This window comes from Littorina saxatilis, linkage group LG8, assembly GCF_037325665.1.
Source record: "Littorina saxatilis isolate snail1 linkage group LG8, US_GU_Lsax_2.0, whole genome shotgun sequence".
Taxonomy (NCBI): Eukaryota; Metazoa; Mollusca; class Gastropoda; order Littorinimorpha; family Littorinidae; genus Littorina; species Littorina saxatilis.
In genome coordinates, this window is record NC_090252.1 from 17,576,949 (window position 1) to 17,603,181 (window position 26,233).

The 26,233-nt window shown below is 40.8% G+C and overlaps 1 protein-coding gene across 1 annotated transcript; it reads left to right on the plus strand.

Annotated features, from left to right (window-relative positions):
* Positions 1–14,644: 14,644 nt before the first annotated feature.
* On the plus strand, positions 14,645–17,668 carry LOC138972213 (uncharacterized). Its single transcript, XM_070344948.1, has 3 exons — positions 14,645–15,202; positions 16,304–16,455; positions 17,436–17,668. The coding sequence occupies exons 1-3, from the start codon at positions 14,734–14,736 to the stop codon at positions 17,643–17,645; spliced, it is 831 nt and encodes a 276-aa protein (XP_070201049.1). The 5' UTR covers positions 14,645–14,733; the 3' UTR covers positions 17,646–17,668.
* The last annotated feature ends 8,565 nt before the right edge of the window (positions 17,669–26,233 follow it).

A 26,233-nucleotide genomic window follows, 5' to 3' on the forward strand; every position in this document is an offset into this window, starting at 1 on the left:
TTTTGGTTTTTCTGTTCATTTCACCATTCCCAGTAACTCTTCCTTATCTTCTCCATGTTTTCAGCGTTTACCTCCCTTCCTTCGTATGGTGCACTATAGTATGAGGGGGCATCTTCGGATATTCCCGGCGTTCTGTTACTATTTTTAGAAGGTCACCGCAGTGTCCAGAACGTAAATTGGACCCGTAAATTATCCTCACTGTAAAAGTGCAAAAGTCGAATCAATTTATAGCCACGCGAAAAATACACTGTCATCTATCTCTCTATATATACGGCTTCTCTGTGCAGTTTGTGTGTGTGTGTGTGTGTGTGTGTGTGTGTGTGTGTGTGTGTGTGTGTGTGTGTGTGTGTGTGTGTGTGTGTGTGTCTCTCTCTCTATGTGGGCAACACCTGTGGATTGTTCAGTTCTGTTTGTGATGTGGTCTGGCGGCTTTTGTGTATTTGTATGTACTGGCCTTCCTTTGAGAAGCCATAACAGTTCAAAAGGGCTTAGAGATAAGCTCTAAATTGCTCAATCCTGTTTGAGTGGAGTTCGCCTCCAAAGGTGATTAACACGGTTACATTCGTCGACAAGGATGGGACTCGATATGGTCAGGAATGGCATTATGGCCACTGAATCATTTTCGTGCTGTTCCCATTCCACGAATCTGGGAGGGACCTAAGCTTGGCGGGTCCATTGTTCGGACCCAGGGAAGCCGGCGTACGGCTCTAAGTACTTCTTCCCGGCGAAGCCGGCTACCCGGCGAAGCGGGTATTCATCTAGTAAAAAATACATTAATGACTTTGGTCATTAAAAATCTGAAAATTGTAATTACATTACATTAAATTATATTTTTATAAAACGATCCAAAATTACGTTTATCTTATTCTATATCATTTTCTGATTCCAAAAACATATAAATATGTTATATTCGGATTAAAAACAAGCTCTGAAAATTAAAAATATAAAAATTATGATTAAAATTAAATTTCCAAAATCGATTTAAAAACAATTTCATCTTATTCCTTGTCCGTTCCTGATTCCAAAAACATATATATATGATATGTTGGGATTAAAAACACGTTCAGAAAGTTAAAAAGAATAGAGATATAGAAAAGCGTGCTAACCTCCTCAGCGCAACCGCTACCGCGCTTTTCTGGATTGTTAATTTCACTGCCTTTGCCACGAGCGGTGGACAGACGATGCTACGAGTGTACGGTCTTGCGGAAAAAAATGCAATGCATTCAGTTTCATTCTGTGAGTTCGACTGAGCTTGACTAAATGTTGTATTTTCGCCTTACGCGACTTGTATTATACTGTACTAACTAGTTACGCATACGATTTATCTATAGATATGATGCTTTGTTTGTTACTGTTTTTATTCATTCAATTTTCGTCTTACTTTTTTCTTTCTCTCTTTCGTTCTTTCTTTCTTTCTCTCTGTCATATTTTTTCTTTTCTTTTCTTTTCTTTCTTTCTTTCTTTCTTAAATATAATTATGTCTGTCTTTATTTCTTGGTTTCGTTTTTCCTTCAACTCTTTCTGTTTTTCTTTGTGTGTCCAAGACATCTTGTTCTAAGTGTCAGGGGTCACTCATCCTGCCTCATTTTTAGTGACGTTAAATAAACGATTTTATCATCATCTGAGTTTGTATGTTCCGGCCTGCCTCTGAGAAGCCATCACCGATTGAAAAGGACTTAGAGATAAGCTCTAAATTGCTCAATCCTGTTTGAGTTGACTTCGCCTCCAAAGGTGATTGTGGTGATTCGGCACTCAGTTATACTGGCCGTCGTCGACAAGTAAGGGACTCGACATGATATGATCAGGAATGGCATTATGGCCCCTGAATCTTTTCGTGCTGTTCCCATTCCACGAATCTGGGAGGGACCTAAGCTTGGCGGGTCCATGGTTCGGACCCGGCCGAAGCCGGCGTACGGTGCGCCACTCAAGCCGGGTATTCGGCTCTACTTGCTACCCGGCGAAGCGGGTATTCATCTAGTAGATATAATATGTGCCATCCCAGCTGAGGTCTACAAGGAAGGGGGAGCAGCTCTGACCGAAAGGCTTCACCAGTTGTTTCTCTTGATGTGGGAACTTGAGACAATTCCTCAGGGATTCAAAGACGCTTCTATCATACACCTGTACAAGCGCTAAGGAAACAGACAGGCCTGTGACAACCACAGAGGCATATCCCTGCTCTCCATTGCAGGGAAGATCCTTGCCAGGATCCTGCTCAACCGCCTCACAGCACACCTCGACCAGGGGCTCCTACCTGAGAGTCAGTGTGGATTCAGGAAAGAGCGTGGGACCATCGACATGGTGTTTGCTGCCAGGCAGCTACAAGAGAAATGCCAGGAGCAGAACTATGACCTGTTCTCAACCTATGTCGACCTGACCAAGGCCTTCGACACCGTCAGCAGAGAGGGTCTGTGGAATATCATGGCCAAGTACGGATGCCCAAGGAAATTCATCGCCTTGGTACAGCAGTTCCACGAGGGCATGCAGGCCAGAGTCCAAGACAGCGGAGAGACGTCTGACCCGTTCCCAGTCACAAATGGGGTCAAACAAGGCTGTGTCCTGGCGCCGACACCGTTCAGCCTCATGTTTTCGGCCATGCTGACAGACGCCTTCCGAGACGGAGATATCGGGATCGCCCTGAGGTACCGCACAGATAGTAAACTGTTCAACCTTCGGAGGCTCCAAGCAAAAACCAAGGTCACGAAGGATATCATTAGAGACTTCCTGTTTGCTGATGACTGTGCCTTCAACGCTGTCTCAGAAGCTGATATGCAATGCAGCGTTGACATGTTCTCCAGCGCTTGCTCAAACTTTGGTCTGACGATCAGCACTAAGAAGACTGAAGTCCTCCATCAGCCAGCGCCTGGAAAACCTTATGTCGAGCCTGACATCACAGTCAATGGCCAGAGACTCAACACGGTGAACCGCTTCACCTACCTGGGCAGCACACTGTCGCAAAATGTCACCATCGACGACGAAGTGAACGTCAGAATAGCGAGAGCCAGCTCCACCTTTGGCAGACTGTACCCAAATGTCTGGAACAGAAGAGGCATCACCACCCAGACCAAGCTGAAAGTGTACAGGGCAGTGGTGCTCCCAACGCTGCTCTACGCTTGCGAGACATGGACAGTGTACCAACGACATGCCAGGAAACTGAATCATTTCCACACAACAAGTCTCAGAAAGATCCTGGGCATAAAGTGGCAGGACAAAGTCCCAGATACAGAAGTGCTAGCCAGAGCAGATCTCCCCAGCATCACTACCATCCTGATGCAGTCCCAGCTTCGCTGGGCTGGGCACGTAGCCCATATGCCAGACGAAAGACTGCCCAAAAGACTGTTCTATGGCGAGCTGCAACAGGGCCAGCGGTCCCACGGAGGACAGAAGAAACGCTTCAAAGACACACTCAAAGCCTCACTGAAAGCGTTTTCCATCAACCCTGACACGTGGGAGAAATCTGCACTGGATCGTGCCACCTGGCGCTCCTCCATCCACAAAGGCGCCAAGATGTGCGAGGCCAGCAGAACCACCGCCGCTGAATTGATGAGACAGACCCGAAAAGCCCGTGCCATCAACCCTCCTGGAGACGTCCCACTCGTCCCTTGTCCCTTTTGTGTCCGAACCTTCCGTGCCAGGATCGGCCTTGTCAGCCATCTACGCACACACAGAAATAGCCAGCCCCAGCAACCCCCGGATGACTAGAGTGGTCCTCGTCGAATCGACGGACGAACAACATAATATGTTGTATTTAAAACAAGCTCAGACAGATGAAAAGACTACAGAAAAGCGCGCTTTCCTTTTACAACAATACACTATTGCGCTATACTAGTACCGTCTTGTCAGTTTCACTTCGTGTCGCACGGAAAAAGTCAGCGATTACCTTGTGCTGCAGGGATTGACTAAGCTGTGCAGTGCGTTCATTTTCATTCTGTGAGTTCGACAGATTGACTGAATGTTGTAATTTCGCCGTACGCGACTTGTTTTCCTTCTAATTGTGTCTGATAAAATGAGTTGTATTTGTTTATCCCTAAAGCATTTGTTTTCCGAAGTTCCATTTCCCTGAATAATTCATCTTCATTCACGTGTGGAACACTTTTTCTATGAGTGTCCCCGAATTAGAATGTTTTGGACTTATGTTGAACAAATGTTGAACAGTCTGACAGGTCGGGCTTTCGTATTGTCTATTGCAGATGTATTATTCGGAATCGAAGAATGTCAGGAATCAGCGTTAATTAACCCTGTTTTATTGATAGCAAAAATGTGCATCAGCAAAGTTAAGAAAACTAAATCGCATATTCCATTGGAAATTATATTTAAACAAGAACTTGCGCTACGAAAAGTTTATCCCCATTGTCCTTTGTTAGATTGTTGTTGAATTAAAAAGTAATTTAATGGAAATGTAACCTGTAATGTAAAAGAAAACAAAATTAAAATGTCATTTAAAAAATAAAAGACCTATGAAGGACATGCTCACCGCCCACCCCCCCCCCCCCCCCAAAAAAAAAAAAAAAAAGATGAAAGAGGCAAAAAAGATGGGTTGAAGCAGCCTTGCATGCAACTGATGTCAAAAAAATAAAAAATAAACTTTATTGACGTGTGTGTGGTAGAGCGAAGTCCTAGTAAATGTTTCATTAATAATGTTGTCTTAACTGTAACATTTCATCAACTTGTTTTTCGTGTTGCTTGTTGTGTCTTTTTACATTCAGTCAATACTTGACTTGACGAGTAGTTTTTAGATTCTGTTTAGAGCGTTTCCTTACTGATCGCTCTTTTGTAAACGCAGTATTGAGTTAAAACAATGAAATCACATAAACAGTCCTCACGCTCTGTCTAACCACTGAAACGCAATGGTTTCATCCAGTAAAGTTTACACAAGTGTGTGGCTCCATTTTTACGACCAGCCATACAACGGAAGGATTCTAAAAACAATTGAAACACCGTCGTTTTCTAATTAATTATTAATTGCAACTGGCCACAACGAAAACACTCTTTGTCCAGACTGTGTGAACATTGCTCGAGAAGGAAACCGAATGCAAACAATCGCCTTAAAGGTACCTTATTTCACGTGGAAGGCATCTTACACACGGTTTCCATATCTGTCCAGAGGACTAAATTCAGCTATACAAAACATGTTCTAGGTAGATACTTGATTTGACTTTCTCTTTGTTTGTAAAAGTTGCCAAGTTTTACCAGTTATGATTTTGTATCGATTTGTAATTGGTCCCTTCCGTTTATGTCAGGTCGATTTTGGGATTACCCTTATATTTGAGCGCTGATCACTGTTTAAACGTCTTTGATACAAAAGGTGTGCCGTATGGCCAAGTGGACGGCATCACATGGCATAGACAGTTTGAATGAAATGACACCAGATTTCATGGTTTAATCGGGGTGCACAATTTGTCGGAATAATTGTTTTTCTAAGTTTAGTTTGTTACATGACACACAACTACAACGTGACTGTTGCTGAATGTATTTGTCAGCTGGCGTTCATGTCAATCTGCTAAATATTTTCAGCACAAACAACAATATGTGACCCTCCACAAGGGAATGAGTCGGATGTCACATCGCGCGGTTCTGCTCTTGGCCTAATATACGTCCGGGGGGTGTAAGGTATCAGAGGATCCCCTTTGTCACAGGCTTATAACTCGAAAAGTTTTGGATGGTTTCTAAAACGGGTTTCACCACTGAATAGAGCATAAAACAACTATTTAAGAACATTTAAAAATGTAAAAATCATGCAAAGGTGACATGCGACTCATTCCGTGGTGGAGGGTCATATATTACCAACTATGCAATGGAAGGCAGGCAAGTTGCTGAGTGTCAGTATGTGGAAGGAAGCTCTTGTGTCATACAAAAGTCTGGGCAGACCTGTGGGGAATTTCATTATAGTTTACACGAGGAAAGAATGATATCTTTAAAAACATGTTTTTACATTTAATCAAGTTTTGACTAAATGTTTTAACATAGAGGGGGGAATCGAGACGAGGGTCGTGGTGTATGTGTGTCTGTCTGTCTGTGTGTGTGTGTAGAGCGATTCAGACTAAACTACTGGACCGATCTTTATGAAATTTGACATGAGAGTTCCTGGGTATGATATTCTCAGAATTTTTTTTTCATTTTTTTGATAAATGTCTTTGATGACGTCATATCCGGCTTTTTCGTGAAAGTTAAGGCGGCACTGTCACGCTCTCATTTTTCAACCAAATTGGTTGAAATTTTGGTAAAGTAATTTCCGACAAAGCCCGGACTTCGGTGTCGCACTTCAGCTTGGTGGCTTAAAAACTAATTAATGACTTTGGTCATTAAAAAGCTAAAAATTGTAAAAAAAACCTTTGTTTTTATAAAACGATCCAAATTTACGTTCATCTTATTCTCCATCATTTTCTGATTCCAAAAACATATAAATATGTTATATTTGGATTAAAAACAAGCTCTGAAAATTAAAAATATAAAAATTATGATCAAAATTAAATTTTCGAAATCGATTTAAAAACACTTTCATCTTATTCCTTGTCGGTTCCTGATTCCAAAAACATATAGATATGATATGTTTGGATTGAAAACACGCTCAGAAAGTTAAAACGAAGAGAGGTACAGAAAAGCGTGCTATCCTTCTCAGCGCAACTACTACCCCTCTCTTCTTGTCAATTTCACTGCCTTTTGCCATGAGCGGTGGACTGACGATGCTACGAGTATACGGTCTTGCTGCGTTGCATTGCGTTCAGTTTCATTCTGTGAGTTCGACAGCTACTTGACTAAATGTCGTATTTTCGCCTTACGCGACTTGTTTCTTCTTCTTGTGTAGGCTATGTAAAAAATGGTGTCTTTAAAAACATGTTTTTACATTTAGTCAAGTTTTGACTAAATGTTTTAACATAGAGGGGGGATCGAGACGAGGGTCGTGGTGTATGTGTGTGTGTGTGTGTGTGTGTGTGTGTGTGTGTGTGTGCGTGTGTCTGTCTGTGTGTGTGTGTGTGTGAGTGTGTCTGTCTGTCTGTGCGTGTGTGTGTGTGTAGAGCGATTCAGACCAAACTACTGGACCGATCTTTATGAAATTTGACATGAGAGTTCCTGGGAATGATATCCCCGGATATTTTTTTCTTTTTTTCGATAAATACTTTTGATGACGTCATATCTGGCTTTTTACAAAAGTTGAGGGGGCACTGTCACACCCTCATTTTTCAATCAAATGTATTGAAATGTTTGTAAAGCAATTTTCGACGAAGGTCGGACTTCGGTTTTGCATTTCAGCTTGGTGGCTTACAAATTAATTAATGACTTTGGTCATTAAAAATCTAAACATTGTAATAATGGTGTGTTTTTTTTATATAAAACGATCCACATTTACGTTCATCTTATTTTACATTTCCTGATTCCAAAAACATATAAATATGTTATATTTGGATTAAAAACAAGCTCTGAAAATGAAAAATATAAAAATTATGATCAAAAATAAATTTCCGAAATCGATTTAAAAACAATTTCATCTTATTTCTTGTCGGTTCCTGATTCCAAAAACATATAGATATGATATGTTTGGATTAAAAACACGCTCAGAAAGTTAAAACGAAGAGAGGTACAGAAAAGCGTGCTATGCAGCACAGCGAAACCACTACCGCGCTGAACAGGCTCGTCAGTTTCACTCCGTTATGCACAAGCGGCGGATTACGGTCATTGTGAAAAAATGCAGTGCGTTCAGTTTCATTCTGTGAGTTCCACAGCTTGACTAAATGTAGTAATTTCGCCTTACGCGACTTGTTTCTTCCTCTTGTGTATGTAAAGCATGGTATCTTTAAAAACATGTTTTTTCTTCTTCTTTTTTTGTATGTAAAGATTTTTCTAAATCCCATACATAATGTATCAACAATCCGCACAATAGACGTGACGACAAAGAAGTAGATTCCCTTCGCCGCGCCAGAGGGCGCCTTTTATCTCCGCTAGTGGACAGGGATGTGTTGGTTGCATGGTAAAACAACATAACCGCCAGCATTTGTAACAGAGCTGCTGTTTTTTGTTGAGTGAATGCTCTTGGTTTTAAAGCCTGCCTGTCGCAACTTTGTTACAAAGCCCCGATTTATGGTGAGTACGCTTTGTTAGCTTTAGGTTTTGATTTTAACTCATTTTTTGACAGAGCTGCTACTTTCGCTTAGGGAATGCAGTTGATTTTAATGCCTGCCCGTCGCAACTTTGTGACAAAGTCCCGATTCATGGCGAGTATGCTTTTATTGTTAGCTTTAGGTTTTGATTTTAACTGATTTTTCTTGATTGAATGCAGTTGGTTGTAGAGCCTGGTTTGACAACTTTTTTACGAAGCCTTTTTTTATGGCAAGCATGCCCTGTTAGCTTTAGAATAAACGAACGAGAAAGGTAAGATGTTGGAACGTTGAAATAAACACATTTGTTGTGTCATATCGTCCCGCTAATAAAACAATTGCTTATGTCATTTTTGGCTCACGAAGTGTAGCCTATGCGATGCTAACTTTTGTCTGTCTGTGCGTGCGTGCGTATGTATGTATGTATGTATGTATGTATGTATGTATGTATGTATGTATGTATGTATGTATGTATGTATGTATGTATGTATGTATGTCTGTGGTAGAAACTTTAACATTTGAAGACGTCATATTACATTGACGTCACATTATGACGTACGAGGGTTAGACGTCACGCGATGGAATTACTGAAAGTCTCGGTGATTGTTATTTTGAGCGGGCCGAGACTATTTGGCAGTCGTGTCCATGTAAGTAGGCTACATGCAGACAGACAGATCTAGATCTAGTGTCTCGCTTTCTTGCACAGTTTCACCTATGCTCTTTCTGTGTGTGTGTGTGTGTGTGTGTGTGTGTGTGTGTGTGTGGTGTGTGTGTGTGTGTGTGTGTGTGTGTGTGTGTGTGCGTGAGTGCGTGTATGCGTGTGTGTGTGTGTGTGTGTACTGTGTGTGTGTGTGCGACGGAGTGATTGAGTTTGTGTTACTGTTTGTCGATTTCTTACGTGAGCCTTGAAGGCTTCGCCTCTTGTTTTTTAAACGCACACAAACTTCTTTGGTTTTTGAACAGACTCTCTCTGTTCAGTTATATGTTGCTAACTTTGTTTGTTTGTTTGTTTGTTTGCTTAACGCCCAGCCGACCACGAAGGGCCATATCAGGGCGGTGCTGCTTTGACATATAACGTGCGCCACACACAAGACAGAAGTCGCAGCACAGGCTTCATGTCTCACCCAGTCACATTATTCTGACACCGGACCAACCAGTCCTAGCACTAACCCCACAATGCCAGACGCCAGGCGGAGCAGCCACTAGATTGCCAATTTTAAAGTCTTGGGTATGACCCGGCCGGGGTTCGAACCCACGACCTCCCGATCACGGGGCGGACGCCTTACCACTAGGCCAACCGTGTCGGTCTTGTTGCTAACTGCCTATCTCGAGCGGTGACAGCTGGATAAACGTGAAATAAAGAGCTGACAGCAACATTTTCAATCAGTAAAACTGCATAACAACACACACAGAGCTTTTGCATACATTCACATTCTCAAAACAAGTCTTCCTGTATCATAAAGAACAAGTCGCGTAAGGCGAAAATACAATATTTAGTCAAGTAGCTGTCGAACTCACAGAATGAAACTGAACGCAATGCCATTGTTCAGCAAGACCGTATACTCGTAGCATCCGAGTCGTCAGTCCACCGCTCATGGCAAAGGCAGTGAAATTGACAAGAAGAGCGGGGTAGTAGTTGCGCTAAGAAGGATAGCACGCTTTTCTGTACCTCTCTTTGTTTTAACTTTCTGAGCGTGTTTTTAATCCAAACATATCATATCTATATGTTTTTGGAATCAGGAACCGACAAGAAATAAGATGAAAGTGTTTTTAAATTGATTTGGACAATTTAATTTTGATAATAATTTTTATATATTTAATTTTCAGAGCTTGTTTTTAATCCAAATATAACATATTTATATGTTTTTGGAATCAGCAAATGATGGAGAATAAGATAAACGTAAATTTGGATCGTTTTATAATTTTTTTATTTTTTTTACAATTTTCAGATTTTTAATGACCAAAGTCATTAATTAATGTTTAAGCCACCAAGCTGAAATGCAATACTGAACCCCGGGCTTCGTCGAAGATTACTTGACGAAAATTTCAACCAATTTGGTTGAAAAATGAGGGCGTGACAGTGCCGCCTCAACTTTCACGAAAAGCCGGATATGACGTCATCAAAGACATTTATCAAAAAAATGAAAAAAACGTTCGGGGATTTCATACCCAGGAACTCTCATGTCAAATTTCATAAAGATCGGTCCAGTAGTTTAGTCTGAATCGCTCTACACACACACACACACACACACACACACACACACACACACACACACGCACGCACGCACACACGCACGCACATACACCACGACCCTCGTTTCGATTCCCCCTCGATGTTAAAATATTTAGTCAAAACTTGACTAAATATAAAAAGGGACTGACACAAGAAACGCGATCGGCAGTTTTGCTTACGTCACCGTGGCAATGGTTTCCGATGGTCTGAGAGTTTGTACTCTCTAACACATGATAGATACCCTTCCAATAGCTTCCCCTGTAGTTTTACCTGAGATAGGTATTTTTCTTATGAGCGTGACGACATAATCGCTTGTGTCTTCTCCCCAAGCAACTGAACCTTTCTCGAGCTAAGTCTTTTTTTTTGGTTTACTTAATATTTGTTTGTCTGTGCACTTAATAGACCGCTGGATCGAAATATCTGCGACTGTAACGTATTGTTTTGTCAATAACAAACGTTCCAACAAATTACCTTTCTTGTTTTTTTAAATTTTTATTCTGGAACGTTGGCAGTCTCTTTATTTTTAGATTTGTTTCCTTTAGTTTTAGATTGTTGCAAAACTGATGTTGTTGTTGAGTGAATGAGGTGTGCTGTAGGATCTCAGTGTCGCAACTTGGTGACATAGTTTTTATGTGGGTTAGGTTAACGTGGTAGATTTATGGCCTCACTACCCCCCGCGGGTTACGGGGAAGAATTTACCCGATGCTCCCCAGCATGTCGTAAGAGGCGACTAACGGATTCTGTTTCTCCTTGTATCCTTGTTAAGTGTTTCTTGTATAGAATATAGTCAATGTTTGTAAAGATTTTAGTCAAGCAGTATGTAAGAAATGTTAAGTCCTTTGTACTGGAAACTTGCATTCTCCCAGTAAGGTAATATATTGTACTACGTTGCAAGCCCCTGGAGCAATTTTTTTATTAGTGCTTTTGTGAACAAGAAACAATTAACAAGTGGCTCTATCCCATCTCCCCTCCCCCTTTCCCCGTCGCGATATAACCTTCGTGGTTGAAAACGACGTTAAACACCAAATAAAGAAAGAAAGTATGGCCTCACTGTCGCAATTTTGAACACACACCTTCTTTTTATTACATTTAGTCAAGTTATGACTAAATGTTTTAACAGCGAGGGGGGAATCGAGACGAGGGTCGTGGTGTATGTGTGTGTGTATGTGTGTGTGTATGTGTGTGTGTGTGTGTGTGTGTGTGTGTGCGTGCGTGTAGAGCGATTCAGACCAAACTACTGGACCGATCTTTATGAAATTTTACATGAAAGTTCCTGGGTATGATATCCCTATACATTTTTTTCATTTTTTGGATAAATGTCTTTGATGACGTCATATCCGGCTTTTCGTGAAAGTTGAGGCGGCACTGTCACGCCCTCATTTTTCAACCAAATTGGTTGAAATTTTGGTCAAGTATTGTTCGACAAAGCCCGGACTTCGGTATTGCATTTCAGCGTGGTGGCTTAAAAATTAATTAATGACTTTGGTCATTAAAAATCTGAAAATTGTAAAAAAAATATTTCTTTTATAAAACGATCCAAATTTACGTTCATCTTATTTTCCATCATTTGCTGATTCCAAAAACATATAAATATGTTATATTTGGATTAAAAACAAGCTCTGAAAATTAAATATATAAAAATTATTATCAAAATTAAATTGTCGAAATCAATTTAAAAACACGTTTATCTTATTACTTGTCGGTTCCTGATTCCAAAAACATATAGATATGATATGTTTGGATTAAAAACACGCTCAGAAAGTTAAAACGAAGAGAGGTACAGAAAAGCGTGCTATCCTTCTCAGCGCAACTACTACCCCGCTCTTCTTGTCAATTTCACTGCCTTTGCCGTGAGCGGTGGACTGACGATGTTACGATTATACGGTCTTGCTGCGTTGCATTGCGTTCAGTTTCATTCTGTGAGTTCGACAGTTACTTGACTAAATGTTGTATTTTTGCCTTACGCGACTTGTATTATATGTTTTTGTTTGTTTCCCTATTTGGTTTAAACAGTGTTTATTCAACAATTCATATGTTATTGAACATGATACATGTTACGGATCATCAACAAGCTCAAGCTTATGGTGGTGACCCTAACGGGAGAATTTAACATATTGATTACGATAACTTGCGACGAGACTTCGACAAGTACTTTTTAAACCAAAACAAACGAGAAACAAACAAAATGTGCAAACATACATATATATATATACACACGACAATAGAATGAACAAAGAATATAACAGGGAAAGAGAGAGAGGAAAGGAGAGGGAGAGAGAGGGAGTAAGCGAGGGAGAAGGAGAGAGAGAGAGAGAGAGAGAGAGAGAGAGAGAGAGAGAGAGAGAGAGAGAGAGAGAGAGAGAGAGAGAGAGAGAGAGAGAGAGAGAGAGAGAGAACATAAGTATATATCACAATTGCATATACCAATGACAATCGCTATAACTTCTTAATTAAATTTAGACTTAAATTATCTATAATGAATGGGGCATACTGCACTCAAATTCGTTTTGCCCCAAGTCGGCCAGTTGAAATAATATATTCCTGGACTTTGTCAAAAACAGATTCATTTAATTCTTTTGACAAACTTGCATCACCAAATAAGAGTGTTGATATCGTAATTTGATCAGTGGGGAGAGTACTTATTGTTCTGGTTCGGTCTCTATCGTATTGAGGGCAATCTAAAAGAAAGTGTTTTACGTCTTCTGATGCGTGGCCACAGGCACACGCTGGATTATTGCTCAAATGCCTATCGACTAGGTGCTGGTTTAAGTCGGTCATGCCTAACCTTAATTTACTGTGAATCACTTGGACCTGTCGTTCTCCAATATAAAAATACGGTGGCACAACTGGATCGTTAGCAGTTAAATATCTTTTAAATTGGCTTATGGATTCGATAAGTTTGATTTCATCAGGCAAGGCATTCCATAGATGTGTTGTTGATGGGAAAAACGATGATTTATACAATTCTGTTTTATACGATGGAATCTTGCGTTCTAATGGGCGTCTCCTGTGATACGGGTTTTCTGCAGATACGAGAGGTGGGAGTTCAGCACTTAAATAAGGGGGAACTTTGTTATGAACAATTGTATGAAATAATATTAATTTATGGCGTTTGCGTCGTTCAGAGAGTGTAGTAAAACCCGATTCTTGATATAATTTTCGGTGACTTGTTCCTCGAACTGTTTCAATAATAATCCGTATTGCCTCTAAGTGAAGACCTTCTAATTCATCTGCCAATCCGGTAGTGCAATTATCCCTTACAACGTCTGCGTAATCAATACTTGGCAATATGAATGATTTATGCATGTTCTCTTGGGATTTTCTGCTTAATCTATAATTTATATGAGCGCAGACAAGAAATCAATAAGCGGCATTTGGCTACGATAGATTTTGTTTGGGACTCCCATTTACAATTATTTTGAACGATTACACCTAGGTGCTTGTGCTTTTCTACATCTTGTAATGTGTTATCGCCAAACTTTAATTCAGTAAAATCCGGATTCTGTTGTCTGCCTAAATTTAATAATTCGGTTTTAGTTTGATTGAAAAGAACTTTCCACTTTTTGGCCCATTTAAAAATTTTACTCAGGTCTGAATTTAAAATCTCGGCTCTGAGAACAGGATTTTCAATGGATAGATACATACTTGTGTCATCAGCGAATAATTTAATAACAGATTCAATATGTTTCACTATATCGTTAATATAAACGAGGAACAACGTAGGGCCTAATACTGATCCTATTTCCCTATTTCTCTTCTTCTGTTTCTAATCATTTGATTGTTATTGTGTATGCATATTCACAATATAATCTTACAATTTCTGCAGTAGGGTTTGCATGAAAAAGCGTGACACATATGCTCTAACTTCAGTTGATAACTTAAAATGTTGCGCGTTAAGCCCTTTTCTTTCCTTTTTTTTCTGATAAAGCAAACCTTGAACTAACAGAAAACATGTATGTTAAAATAGTCTAACCGCTTTGAAATATGGCCTCACGTGTATACTCCAGCCTTAACTGGCTTGGACAGTTTAGATGAAATGAGACGGGAATAAATGCTTTAATTTGGGTGCGAAATGTGTTTCAATAATGTGTTGGCGAAGTACGTACATATGGCTGTAGAGCCCACCTGTCGCAAACTTGTGACAGAACGTTTTTATGATAAGTTAATGTAATGTTGCTGTTTGATCTAACTGTCGCTTGTTAAAAAAACACAACTCCCACGTAAACTTCAATTGTGTACGATAAGACTTTGACGTGTATGCTTTTTTTTCTACCCACTCCTTATTTTTTTTATTATTATTATTTTTTTTTTTGGGGGGGGGGGGGCTTGTTGGCAGCCCAGCCTGTTTTTGTTTTGTTTTGTTTTGTTTTTCCCCCCAAGCACATCATTGTGGAGCTTTTAATCAAAAACATGCATCCGTCTACCCACTCCTTATTCAGGCAGCCATATTCCGTTTTCAGGATCAGCGCTATCCCCAACGATTGTTCCACTGACACCAGCACCGATATAACAACAGCAAACATATCTACGGTAACCGTCAACATCAGCATGACGTCAAGCATCCTCTTACTCTCGCTGTGTGCGTACTGGACATTACGCAGTGGTGTGTACGGGTCAATCCCAGATCCTCCCCCATTTCAGATCGTGCAGGGACTGGATGATCAACACGTTGTGGACAATGTTCTGTTCAACTTGACCGCACGCTCGAAGCGTCACTGCGCTGTGCTGTGCTCGTCCACGGCCTGTTGTGACGCCTTCACCCACACTGTTGAGTCATCGTCCCCTGTTTCTTCATCTGTCTGCCGATGTTACAATGCTGTTCCGTCCTTGGGAACGTCATCTACAGCGGTGGCGCTTGGTGCAAGGACATACTACAGAGGTAAGACATGTTGGTATTAATTTGGTATATCTTGTAATTATTTTCCTTGGTACAATGACGTATTACAGAGGTAAGACATGTTGGTATTTGGTATATATTTTAATTATTTTCCTTGGTGCAATTACGTATTACAGAGGTAAGACATGCTGGTATTTGGTATATCTTATTGTACTGGATGCAAGGACGTATTACAGAGGTAAGACATGCTGGTGTTTGGTATATCTTATTGTACTGGATGCAAGGACGTATTACAGAGGTAAGACATATTGGTATTTGGTATATCTTTTAATTATCTTCCTTTGTACAATAACGTATCACAGAGGTAAGACATGTTGGTGTTTGGTATATCTTATTGTCCTTGGGGAATATCCTCAAGAAGATTCGGGCTGTCTGTAAAACACGTAAAAGCCGTAAGAGTTTCAGCCCACAAACGAAGAAGAAGAAGAAGAAGAAGAAGAAGAAGAAGAAGAAGAAGAAGAAGAAGAAGAAGAAGAAGAAGAAGAAGAAGAAGAAGAAGAAGAAAAAAGAAGAAAGAAGAAAGAAGAAAGAAAGAAGAAAGAAGAAGAAGAAGAAGAAGTAAGAAGAAGAAGAAGATACATTTTGCTTCAGGTCCCATTGTTCTTTTACATCCTGTCAAAACTACAAGTTGCTTGGGACGAAAGGGGGCTTATTACGGCACGTGACGTCAGTGATATGTACACGTCACACACATCAACTTTGGGTTTTTTCCGATCTCTGCCAGAATTGCAGGTTACTTGGGATGACAGAAGGGATTACCAACAACCCTTGTGTCATTGTTAATGGCACTCACATTTTCTTTCCAATCTCTGTCAGAATGAGAGGCTGCTTGGGATTTCAGAAGCGATGGCTAATTCAACCATTGCGTCATTGTTAGTGACGCTCACATTTTATTTCTGTTCTCTGCCATAAAGATACGTTGCTTGGGATTTCAGAAGCGATTGCTAACAACCCTTGCATCATTGTTTATGACACACACATTTTCTTTCCGTTTCCTGCCAGAATATCAGGTTGCTTGGGATTTCAGAAGCTATTACTAACAGCCCTTGCGTCCTTGGTAATGACAGTGACATTTTCTTTCAGATCCCTGTCTGAACCACAAGGTGCTTGCAGCGGACAAGAGGGATTACTACAACGGTCAATCAAGAGTGTGTGACAACCTTGATTTGAGATGGTATCGCTTCCAGTTTCTAAATGGAAATAACGCTGTGATGGCAGCCTTTAACTCCGTCTCGGTGAGTGTGCGTGTATGTGATGGGGGGGGGGGGGGGGGGGGGTGTTCGTATATGTGTGTGTGTGTGGGGGGGGGGATGTTCGTATACGTGTGGGGGGGGGGGGATGTTCGTGAATGCGTGTGCGTGGGGGGAATGTTCGCGTGTGTGGGGGGGGGGATGTCCGTGTGTGTGCGGGGGTCATATATATATATATATATATATATATGTGTGTGTGTGTGTGTGTGTGTGTGTGTAAGTGTAATTGTGTGTGTAAGTGTGTTTGACTTTGTGTCTTTGTAATGGTTTAAGTGTGTGTAACTGAATCTCTCTGTCTATGTGTTTGGCTAGTTTGCTATTTGCAGCCTATGACTGTGCAACATATGTCCTTATGATAGGAAGTCTACGATTTAAATTAGTAATAGATTTGATCCCGATGTGTAGTGTCCAGCCAGACCCCTTGTTTGCAGATTGCTGTGTAAGCACTGGTTAAGGTACGTCCTTTGCTTCATGTTCTTATATGTCTGTTTCGTTAAGAATAAGTGTATATGTTTTCAACCATAGCATTCAAGGCAAAGTCATGGAATACACTCAAAGACAACGTACCCCCGTATTTTGTCTATACTTGTCATTCACACTGAGGGTTGCAGTACAACAGATGCGGCACCGACTTCCAACTGGTTTTACAAAATAATGCTCGTGACATCATTCATCAAGAAGTGGGGGGGTGAGCGTTCACTAGGTGGTATGCCCCACACACAACGTTCGGCCCAAAGTAGGGGCTGGGCGTTTACTCGATAATGGGCGTATACAAGGTAGTGTACGATATATTTTCTCTCTGTACTTATCATTCACACTGTGAGTTGCAGTATTACAAGTGCGGGACCGCCATATCCCACTGGTGCTCAAAAATAATGTTTGTGACATCATTAATCAAGAAGTGGGGGGCGAGCGTTTACGGTATGCATTATGTCTGTACTTATCATTCACACTGTGGGTTGCAGTACTACAAGTGCAGCACCGACATCCCACTGGTGCTCAGGCTGCAGGGACAGTCCCTGCCGCCAGTAGGTCAGCAGATTGATTCACGTGCCTGTGGGCCGGATGGCGGATGGTGCACGGCTGTCACTGTGCGACGCTGCAGCGAAGGCTTCTACATCTACAAAACGAAGCAAACCATATTCTGTGCAGCCTTCTGCACGCAACCTCAGTAGGATTAAACTAACTTTTATAGCGACGATATCGAGGGTTCCCTGCCAGAACCCAGTATCTCGACTTTTTGGTGATTTTAATTTTTTTACACCAAAATATAGTTATTGACTTCCTCTTCAATGTAAATATTGAGTTTGAACCAAAAACTAAAAAGGGATCGATTTATTGATCAGTGCCGAAACCAAGTATCGTTTGTTGTACACAAACCATCCGTGCCAAAACCCTGTATAGTGAGATACGGGGTTCTGGCTGGCATTACTTCGGTGAGGATCATAGAACGTTCCCTGCCAGAACCCTGTATCTTGAGATACGGGATTCTGGCTGGCATTACTGCGGTAAGAATCATAGAACGTTCCCTGCCAGAACCCTGTATCTTGAGATACGGGATTCTGGCTGGCATTACTGCATTAAGAATCATACAACATTCCCTGCCAGAACCCTGTATCTTGAGATACGGGATTCTGGCTGGAGCCTTTCTGACTGCAACTAACTCGCAATGGTCAGCAAAAAACACTTATTTCGACATACGTGGCTTTTGTGGGACAAAATCAGACACAGATTCAACAGAACTCGTGAATCAAAAAGAAATGTTCGGAGATGGATCTTTTCGGCGCATGTTTTTTTTTTTATGCAGAAGCAGGCGGGTTTATAACCAGAACAAATTAGTGGATTTTTTTTAAGCTAAATGTATTGTTATGGTTTGTCAATAGTCAAAACTAGTTGTTTACCCGTGATTTGTAAAAATGTAGAACATTTTACAGATCACGGGGCGCCGCGATTTGTAAAATGTTTTACAAATCACGTAAATGCCCCCGATATTTTTTCTTGTCATCTCCAAAGTCAAGGGATCTATTAGATTTTTTTCTTCTTCATTTCTTTATAGTCCCATCGCTGGGAAATTTGGGTCACTTCCTCCCAGTGAAAAGCTGGCAACAACAGAGTCACGCTACCCCAAACTGAAGGGATCTATTAGATTTTTTGGATTTTCTTTTTCATTTCTTTAAAGTCCCATCGCTGGGAAATTTGGGTCGCTTCCTCCCAGTGAAAAGCTGGCAACAACAGAGTCACGCTACCCCAAACTGAAGGGATCTATTAGATTTTTTTTCATTTATTTATTGTCCCATCGCTGGGAAATTCGGGTCGCTTCCTCCCAGTGGAAAGCTAGCAGCAACAGAGTCACGCTACCCCAAATTGAAGGGATCTATTAGATTTTATGGATTTTCTTCTTCATTTCTTTATACACGCCGTGGATCGTGTAACTCTGCATTTGCGCCACCGCAACTTTTTATCGCTTCACGCCGACGAAGAGGCAAGCTGCGAGGTAGGTCTCTCGAATGATAAATTAAATTGTTAGAATGCTAGGCACTCAGCATGTTCTCAAGTGTTGCATTTCACATACTTATATTCTTAGCTATATTTCTGTATATATTTTTTGATGCTTTGATGGCCCTGGTGATCGTGACGATCTGTTTTTCTTCTCGTTTCCCCATGTTTTGGGCATATTTTCAGTTTCTGCGTCAAATGCAACAAAACGGAGATTACTGGTTATTCTTGGACATGTTCACTGATAACTTTAATGTTTTATGAATCTCCACGTGTAGTTTCTCTGTATATAGTTCCATATATACTTTGCAAGAAGCAGATAAAAAAAAGTGTCAACAACTCTCTGTAATTCGCCACCGCATCAATTCAATGTTAGATGTAACTCGCCACCGCATTTTTTGTTATTCGCCACCGCACTACGCAAATTGTAATTTTCAAACGCATCAACATCGTGGAGGCATTTAAACCTTTATTTTTGTCACAAAACTGACAGCAATTGATAGGAGCATTTTAACTTTAGTGCTGCAAGTTTTAAACTCAGGGGCGTGGCGTGATCTTGCCTATGCAAAGGATTTAAAGGCACCATGAGTTGACAAATCAAACTGTAGTATTTCTTCTTCTTCTTCTTCTTCTTCTTCTTCTTCTTCTGTATGAAAAGTATGCTTATCTGTACTTGAGTGTATAACCCACATGTACTGGAATGTGCTTATATATATAATTATATATATATATGACCCCCCAAAAAAAATTCCCTGGGACTATGAGATTCAAGATGTTTAGGGTATGATGACATCAATAGGAATTATAACAGTGCTTACCGTAAGAGTGAACAAAATACTATATTTACAAGTGGGAAATGCATCGATGACTGCTAGTGATGATCTGAACAGATTACGCAGCAAAATAAAGACACATCAGAACATGAAGACCAACGTTTTCACCAATGAGATTTCACTTCTAGGAAGGCACGCTGATGAAAAGTTTGTCCTCATGTTCTCTTATGCATTCATTTACATTCGGAAGATTGACTACACATACAAGAATGTACAAAAACGCTCCGCATTCCGTATCCCGTCAGAAAAGTTATTGTATAAGCATATGTGATTGAAGAGCGCAGCGATTCTTGCCATTCTAGCAATAAACACTCAGTGGCTGAAATCACTAAGTTTGACAATACAATACAATACAATACAATAACTTTATTAATCTCTAAAAGAGAAATTACATTGCTGAGCGTTTGTGTCCGTAATAATAACATACATAAAACATTCAAAATAAACATTTGTTCTTTGTCCTGAGAAAATATAGCACATTGGTTATCACATAAGAAAGTATATTACAAATAAATTAACATGCATTCACCATCAACAATGCACAAAAGAAAGTCAGCACCTTGCCGGTTATCACATATTGTCTAAGATTAAGAGAGTTATTCGCCACCGCACTACAATATGGAACCTACCTCTTCCTGTTTGATTTGCGGTCACTTGAGTCTGAAACTGGGCCTGGAACGCTCCTGTTAAAAACATTGTGGGGCCAAATACCACATAACTCTAAAATTCTTAAGCTTCGTTGGTGTTTATGTGTGTGAAATAATTCTAAAATTCAGTCATTCCTATTACCAGTGACATCACAAAAACTCATCAGTTTGACGCTGGAAGAGAAAAGAACGCCTCTGACAGACGTGACGTTTTTCGGGAAAGAAGAATGACGAAGTGTGGGAGTGAAACGCCGCCAGGTGCGTCTCAGAAACGTGTTCTACAAAAGCTGAACTATACACTGAACAACTCCAATTTTCTTCTTCATTTCTTTATAGTCTCATCGCTGAGAAATTTGGGTCGCTTCCTCCCAGTGAAAAGCTAGCAGCAACAGAGTCACGCTACCCCAAATTGAAGGGATCTATTAGATTTTTTGGATTTTCTTCTTCATTTCTTTAAAGTCCCATCGCTGGGAAATTTGAGTCGCTTCCTCCCAATGAAAAGCTAGCAGCAACAGAGTCACGCTACCCCAAAGTCAAGGGATCTATTAGATTTTTTACAAATTTCTTTAGTGTCCCATCGCTTGGAAATTCGGATCGCTTCCTCCCAGTGGAAAGCTAGCAGCAACAGAGTCACGCTACCCCAAAGTCAAGGGATCTATTAGATTTTTTTTCATTTCTTTATTGTCCCATCGCTGGGAAATTCGGGTCGCTTCCTCCCAGTGGAAAGCTAGCAGCAACAGAGTCACGCTACCCCAAAGTCAAGGGATCTATTAGATTTTTTGGATTTTCTTCTTCATTTCTTTAATAGTCCCATCGCTGGGAAATTTGGGTCGCTTCCTCCCAGTGAAAAGCTAGCAGCAACAGAGTCACGCTACCCCAAATTGAAGGGATCTATTAAATTTTTTGGATTTTTTGTTCATTTCTTTATTGTCCCATCGCTGGGAAATTCGGGTCGCTTCCTCCCAGTGGAAAGCTAGCAGCAACAGAGTCACGCTACCCCAAAGTCAAGGGATCTATCAGAATTTTTTTCTTCTCATTACTTTATTGTCCCATCGCTGGGAAATTCGGATCGCTTCCTTCCAGTGGAAAGCTAGCAGCAACAGAGTCACGCTACCCCAAAGTGAAGGGATCTATTAGATTTTTTTTCATTTCTTTATTGTCCCATCGCTGTGAAATTCGTGTCGCTTCCTCCCAGTGGAAAGCTAGCAGCAACAGAGTCACGCTACCCCAAAGTCAAGGGATCTATTAGATTTGATTTTTTTTCATTACTTTATTGTCCCATCGCTTAGAAATTCGGGTCGCTTCCTCCCAGTGGAAAGCTAGCAGCAACAGAGTCGCGCTACCCCAAAGTCAAGGGATCTATTATATTTGTTTTTCTTTTCATTTCTTTAGAATGACCGACGTCTTTTTCGTGCTACAGTGGTAATACGGTGGTGGAACATGGATTCGAACCTGCGACCCTACGATCACAAGTCCAGTGCTCTACCAACTGAGCTACCGGGCCCCCGGGTACACTTTTGTCGTATGGGCGATTGCACCCCCGCACCGCCCCCCCCCCCCCCCCCCACACACACACACAACTGGCAGGCTGGATTTGTTTTCTTTGTTATGCTGAAAATCGTAATGTTTTACCTATCCGGCCCAAACCACCCCCCACCACCAAGCATAGAGGCTAGAAACAACAAATATTAATAATAATAAAAGGCATGTAGACTTTGTGGAATGCGATATTTTAACTTTTTTACAAATCGCGGTTTTAGGTTCGACGTAATTTGTAAAATGTTTCTACATATTTACAAATCACGGGTTAACATGAGTGTCTAAAATACGGGTGAAACGAGATTTCAAACTGACAAGAACATATTTTGGGTCAACTTGACTTGCCAGCCTGCTTTAACCAAAAAGCATTGAGGGGTCACCATATCGATAATGGCACAGCTGAATGATGATCAAGATAATTATGCACCCGCACAGTATCATTAGAGGACGATGGGAGGAAGACCATAAAAAGAACCCTGTTTCTCGTGTTATTATGACGGTTGTGGGATTTGTTGTTTTTGGTTGCACACGAAAAAGCTTCCTAAATAAAAAGAAAGAATGGTAGCTCAAATATGTAAAACAAGCAGTGCATTACAAAACTAAACAACACAAAATTCGTGGTGTGTTTCTCACATTTATTGTTTTGTTTCACAGCATGAATCAGATATTTCATTTGGCAACGTCTCCATACTCGGTAAACTTCCAAGGGTAGTCTTGCCAGAACAACGTAGGCAATGTTTTGTCAGGCCCCAAGACTTGTGCACTAAAAGTTCCCACCTCAAATACTTATATACTGTTAATAATTACAATGTTTTTGAAAAAAACTATACATGACAAAATCGCTCGAAAATTCCGACTAAAATCCCGCTGTTGTTGTGTTAAAAAAAAGTATAAACTGGTGTCTGGCACTACTGTCAACAGAAACGAGAAACATGTTGACACGCAGAGGCCAGAATACTGTGCAGGAGCGCGTTTTTGTGTGTGTGTGTGTGTGTGTGTGTGTGTGTGTGTGTGTGTGTGTGTGTGTGTGTGTGTGTGTGTGTGTGTGTGTGTGTGTGTGTGCCGTGTGTGTGTGTGTGTAACTGGAAAAAGCGATGAAAACATTCTTCAAACAAATAATAGCGTAACAATACCAACAAACAGACAACTCTTGAACACAATTTACCCTTATGAGCAATGCAAGTGCGCGCGCGGATGTGTGTTTGTGTGTGTGTGTGTGTGTGTGTGTGTGTGTGTGTGTGTGTGTGTGTGTGTGATAATTGAGCAACTAGAGCAGTCTAAAAACGGTGTTTTTTCGGAAAGTGTACAGGCGCCTGTGCGTGTAACCTACGTCATCAAATTTAGCTTTTACGTCACGCGTTTGCGAAGTTCTACACATCGTGCTGACTAAAACCACGTGTAAAATCGATTCTGGCTGGTCAAGTCTGTACATAGAGCAGGTCCGAAGCTCTGGCAAAATGCTGTATCATCATATAGGTGGTTCTGGCTTTATCACTTTGCGATTTTTTTCATGTTGAGAAGAGTGCCAAAACATCGTATCTGAAGATACGGGGTTTTGTTACGGCTATTCTGTGTGATTTGACATGTTGGGAAGAGTGCCAAAACATCGTATCTGAAGATACGGGGTTCTGGCAGGGCTATTCTGTGTGATTTGTCATGTTGGGAAGAGTGCCAAAACATCGTATCTGAAGATAAGGGGTTCTGGCAGGGCTATTCTGTGTGATTTGTCATGTTGGGAAGAGTGCCAAAACATCGTATCTGAAGATACAGGGTTCTGGCAGGACTATTCTATGGATTTTATTCTGTACGGTGACTTGTCAAAACCAAGTATCTCAGAAATCTTGTAAAACACAACAATAAACAGACACTCGCTTTGATTTGTGTGTTCTTTTCTTGTGGATTAGGTTCTTTACAGACTGTTTATCCCCTTACAATCATTTCAAATCTCTGTCTTTCGTTTTCATTTTTTTACCAGCATTGCAAACCTTGAATAGACTGTCCTGAAAAGTTTTCAAAAAGCGAGATACTGGGTTCTGGCAGGGAACCCTCGATATAGTCCTGTGAGGTAACCCTCATGGAAATGTGTCTTACGCGTAATCAAGTTCGGCGACGGATTGAATAACAAGCATTGACAGTGAAGCTTCTATTTAACTTTTTCTCGGCGCTCTTTCTTTATGTGAGCTTGTGACCGACGACAGTTACGGTGTACATGCACTTGTGTACATCCGTTTGAACTCGTGAACTCGTGGTACCTCTGTACTATCGGTTTGGTACAAGCCCCTGGAGCAAATTTTTGATTAGTGTTTTTGTGAACAAGAAACAATTGACAAGTGACTTTGTCCCATCTCCTTTTTACATTTAGTCAAGTTTTGACTAAATGTTTTAACGTAGAGGGGGGGAATCGAGACGAGGGTCTTGGTGTATGTGCGTGTGTGTGTGTGTGTGTGTGTGTGTGTGTGTGTGTGTGTGTGTGTGTCTGTGTGTGTGTGTGTAGAGCGATTCAGACTAAACTACTGGACCGATCTTTATGAAATTTGACATGAGAGTTCCTGGGTATGAAATCCCCGAACGTTTTTTTCATTTTTTTGATAAATGTCTTTGATGACGTCATATCCGGCTTTTCGTGAAAGTTGAGGCGGCACTGTCACGCCCTCATTTTTCAACCAAATTGGTTGAAAGTTTGGTCAAGTAATCTTCGACGAAGCCCGGACTTCGGTATTGCATTTCAGCTTGGTGGCTTAAAAATTAATTAATGACTTTGGTCATTAAAAATCTGAAAATTGTAAAAAAAAAAAAAATTTATGAAACGATCCCAATTTACGTTCATCGTATTCTCCATTATTTTCTGATTCCAAAAACATATAAATATGTTATATTTGGATTAAAAACAAGCTCTGAAAATTAAATATATAAAAATTATTATCAAAATTAAATTGTCCAAATCAATTTAAAAACACTTTCATCTTATTCCTTGTCGGTTCCTGATTCCAAAAACATATAGATATGATATGTTTGGATTCAAAACACGCTCAGAAAGTTAAAACAAAGAGAGGTACAGAAAAGCGTGCTATCCTTCTTAGCGCAACTACTACCCCGCTCTTCTTGTCAATTTCACTGCCTTTGCCATGAGCGGTGGACTGACGATGCTACGAGTATACGGTCTTGCTGAAAAATGGCATTGCATTCAGTTTCATTATGTGAGTTCGACAGCTACTTGACTAAATGTTGTATTTTCGCCTTACGCGACTTGTTTTCCTTCGCCGCGATGTAACCTTGAATAGTTGAAGGCGACGTTGGACACCAACTAAAGAAAGACAGAAAGTAAGGTACCCGACACCCCTTTGGGTTGAACTTGTTTTAACCTTGTGACGTAGGCACACGGGATGTGGTGGGCCGCTGAGGCGTTCTTTTTGCTTGGAATCTTGGAGTGAAGACAACGTATATTTTGTGCGGCGTGTTTTCGATGCCGTTGTGTGACATGTCTGTCACGGGCTGAAATCCTTTCGGGATGTGAAGATTTCTTTGCTGAATGGTGGAATGTGCGACGGGGTTTCGTAGACTAGGGTTTCGTAGACGAGGTTTCGGTAGAAGGGTGTAGTTACTTCAGGGAGGTTTCGTAGACTAGGGTTTCGTAGACGAGGTTTCGGTAGAGGGGTATAGTTAGATTCAGTTAGTTTTCGTAGACGGAGTTGTAGTTAGATTCAGTTGGTTTTCGAAGACGGGATTTTCGTAGACGGAGTTGTAGTTAGATTCAGTTAGTTTTTGTAGACGGGTTTCCGTAGACGGGTTTTCGTAGATGGGGTTTTAGTTCAAGTTTTTACATTTAGTCAAGTTTTGACTAAATGTTTTAACATAGAGGGGGGAATCGAGACGAGGGTCGTGGTGTATGTGTGTGTGTCTGTCTGTCTGTCTGTCTGTCTGTGTGTGTGTGTGTGTAGAGCGATTCAGACTAAACTACTGGACCGATCTTTATCAAATTTGACATGCGAGTTCCTGGGTATGATATCCTCAGACAATTTTTTTAATTTTTTGATAAATGTCTTTGATGACGTCATATCCGGCTTTTCGTGAAAGTTGAGGCGGCACTGTCACGCTCTCATTTTTCAACCAAATTGGTTGAAATTTTGGTCAAGTAATCTCCGACGAAGCCCGGACTTCGGTATTGCATTTCAGCTTGGTGGCTTAAAAATTTATTCATGACTTTGGTCATTAAAAATCTGAAAATTGTAAAAAAAATATTTTTTTTAG

Excerpts from the sequence above, each read along its gene's own strand:
- LOC138972213 (XM_070344948.1), top strand. The coding sequence starts at position 14,734 with ATGCATCCGTCTACCCACTCCTTATTCAGGCAGCCATATTCCGTTTTC. Across the intron at positions 15,203-16,303 it reads TGCAAGGACATACTACAGAG|ATCCCTGTCTGAACCACAAG; the intron begins GTAAGACATGTT and ends ATTTTCTTTCAG. Across the intron at positions 16,456-17,435 it reads CAGCCTTTAACTCCGTCTCG|TACTACAAGTGCAGCACCGA; the intron begins GTGAGTGTGCGT and ends TGTGGGTTGCAG.